At 47.2% G+C, this 3,203-nt stretch overlaps 1 protein-coding gene across 1 annotated transcript in view; it reads left to right on the top strand.

The window, feature by feature from the left end:
* Positions 1 to 990: 990 nt before the first annotated feature.
* FCAMR (Fc alpha and mu receptor) overlaps positions 991 to 3,203 on the top strand; it is a 19,042-nt gene continuing 16,829 nt past the window's right edge. Inside the window, exon 1 of the mRNA XM_013003938.1 lies at positions 991 to 1,026. Within this exon, the coding sequence (XP_012859392.1) occupies positions 991 to 1,026 (36 nt within the window). The remainder of the gene's footprint in view (positions 1,027 to 3,203) is intronic.

Raw genomic sequence — 3,203 nt, 5'->3', positions numbered from 1 at the left:
CTCTTCTATGGGGCTCAGGGACCTCGTTCCTTTTCCCAGTGGGGCTATTGAGAATACACGTTGCCACCTGTGCTTATTCAAATTGTGCAGCCATCAACCAAATTAATGATTTTGTTTGTTTGTTTCTTAAGGGAAAGCTGCTCTTTCTAATTGACCCAACCATGCCAGACTGTCTATCAGGGATCCTAGTAAGGCTCCTGGGCTCATGTTCCTGCCTGTCCCTTGTGCCCCTTGGTTGGTTGCCTGTTTGGGCTGTGCCCACCATTTTACCGTCAGTTTAAAACTAAGGGAGATGAGAGAGTCCCATCTTTTACAAGGAAAAGATATTATAAAATATTCCCAAGGGAAATATTGGGGTATTTTTCAACTCTGTCATCCTTTGTTCATGCCCTCTTTCCATGAACATCATTACTTGGTGGCACTGTGCTTTGTACAAGGCAAGAATGAATCACTGACCATTTGTGCAGCAGCCTTTCCATGGAAGCTGAAGGGCCAGGCCAGCTGGCGGGCACCCATCATTGGTCAGACAGCAGGGGAATTCCTCTTCTGAATTTTGAACTTTCCGTGCTTTTCTGCCCAAGTCATTACATCCCTTGTCTGGGAGATACTGAAGGGCTGGTGAAGTTGGGACATCCCTGAAAAGTCTTGAACTCTGGAACGGAGAGGGAACGGAGGTGGAGGAATGTGACCGTATGCGTGTCTTTTAAGCCATCTCACCCCACCCCTGGAAATGCTCTGCTAAAAATAAGCGACAGTAAGAACAATAAGGGGCCTGGACTAGCTCCCTCTTATAGGCCATAGAAAAGCAAAGCCAAAGAAGTGACTTGCTGAGAGTCACAGAGAGGTGAGTGGCAGAGTGATGCCCTCTACCCAGATCCTCTACCACTAATCAAGAAGGACCGTTTCTTTCCCATATCCCACCGTGCTTTCTCCATGTCAAGATTCAAAGAAGACATCCAAACACCAGCAAGTCAAGATCAAAAGAACGAGATGGGAGAAACCCCAACCAAGCCCGAAGAACAGAAGGTGAGATGAGCCTTTCACCCTGAAGGTTGGGATCTTGTCTCCCCCTGGTTGGGTGGTGGGCAGCGACACCTGACCAGCATGCACGCATGGTGTCTTCTCAAGGCAGACTGGGCTCTCTTCATGAAGCCACGCAAGGTTTGGGGAGAGCACAGCTTCTCCCTCTACCTGCCTGTTCTTCTGTTCACCCCTCCCCTCCCTTCCCATCAAAGTGCATGTTTCCTTAGAGAGCTCAGGGTGACTTAAAACCAATAAAGGTAGAATTGGGAGGGAGCTTGGATAGCATAGATTCAAGATCTATATTTTCTAGTGCAGAGCAAAGCTGCACACTGCACAAGGTCTCTCGGCAGATCAGCTGGAGAAAGAAGACCCCCTGAGTCCTGGTTCTGTGTCCTTTTCGCTACCTCACACTCCATCTTCCTCTCTGGTCTACTGTTCGGTGGGGCTCCAAGGGACAGTCAGGCTCTGGGAAGTCCTGTACCCGCTTGTGCAGAGCATAAGGCAGATGCCCTTTCTAGCAAGACCAGAAGGCCAAGAGAGCCCCCGGTGCCTCCCGCGTCTGGAAATGCTGTGCACTGCCACAGAGACCTTGAGCCCCAGCTGCTGAGTTGGGGCTCTCAATCTTCTGGGGAAAGGTTATCTGAAGGTCTCTGGTAAGGAGGGGACTGGATGAATTGCAGTTGAATGTTATCATTCCAGCTTCCAATCAAACCCTTCCAATCAAAAGTTCTGAAGACTTTTAATCTCACACTGTGTTTCCTCATTGCCCCGCTGAGGTGGCATTTGCTAATGAAGTTGGGATTACTGCACCATTGGACTTCAGAGGAACTGGGTGGTGTGGTGCCCATACTTTGTCCCCAACATGTGCTGTGTCAGTACTTGCTAATACAGACCAAAAAAACCCACAAAAAACAAAGTAGCCTAGAGGGAAGCTGGGTGCCAACCACATCCTTAGCCTGGACTCAGAAGCAAACTGAGCAGGCAGGCAAACCCAACACAGGAGGGGACACGAAGGAATCTGAGGAGGCTTTCAGTGGCAAGGCAGTGGGGTGGGGGGTGGGGGGCTTGCAAAGGGAAGGCACATAAAGAAGTATGAAGAGCCAGTAGGATTTCCTAATCTGACTGTTCAGGTATCTAACTGCAAAGAGCTTCAAAGGCCTTATGGGGAGACATGGGTAAAGCCAAGCAGAGGTGGGCAACTTTGATTGTTACACCAACCCATGGGCTCATCACTTTTCTCTCACCCTCTCCCTCTCTTCACTTACCCTGGTTCACCTCCCAAATCTTTGTCTTCTGGTCATCCTTCACTTACCACTTATGCCCCCTTTCCTTTATTTCCTTTTTGGGTTCTGAAACCTACTGCTTATGCTCCAGGCTGGTCAGTAACCTGTGTGGCCAGAACGAGGTGAGCAGGGAGGGCAGCCCTTCCGTTAGCTCAAATCTTTGACCATCACCTCTGCTCTTAACATGAACAAAAGCAAAACAGAACAAAACCCCAAGTTGTCTGCATTGACTCCAATGCATGTGCACCCCATGGGCGTCAGAGTAGAATAGGGTTTTCAGGGGCTGATTTTTTTCAGAATAAGTAGCCAGCCTCTTCTGAGGGACCTTGGAATACACTTGAACTTTAAATCTTTTGGTTATCAGCTGAGATGTTAACCCTTAACATTAAGAACTCTAGTCCTTGATGTTAGTGTTAATATGTAGAGTCACTCACTCACTCATTGTCAATGAGTCAATGATAACCCATAGCAACCCTACAGCACAGAGTAGAACTGCCCCTGTGGGTTTCTGAGCCTGTACCTCTTTATAGGAATAGAAACCCCATCTTTCTCCTGCAGAGAAGATGGTGGTTTCAAATGTCGCACCTTGCAGTTAACAGCCCAACATGTAACCACGACGCGACCAATGCTCCCTTTTAATAGGTAGAGTCTAAAGGAGATACCATGCCTACATGGATAAATTTTGTTTGCTTCAGTTTTCCCTCTTTCTCTTAATTTATAGATTCCAGGATCTGTAATCAGAGTTTAGAGTAAAAAAGAGACTCCAATCTTTTTTTTTAAATTGTTCTATTAGGGGCTCATACAACTTTATCACAATCCATACATATATCAATTGTGTAAAGTACATTTGTACACTCATTGCCCTCATCATTCTCAAAACATTTGCTCTCCACCTAA

This window comes from Echinops telfairi, unplaced genomic scaffold (genome assembly GCF_000313985.2).
Source record: "Echinops telfairi isolate 266 unplaced genomic scaffold, ASM31398v2 ScPeMD7_7424;HRSCAF=8462, whole genome shotgun sequence".
Classification (NCBI taxonomy): Eukaryota; Metazoa; Chordata; class Mammalia; order Afrosoricida; family Tenrecidae; genus Echinops; species Echinops telfairi.
Note: the sequence above shows the minus strand (reverse complement) of the source record. Positions and strands in the feature narration are given on the sequence as shown.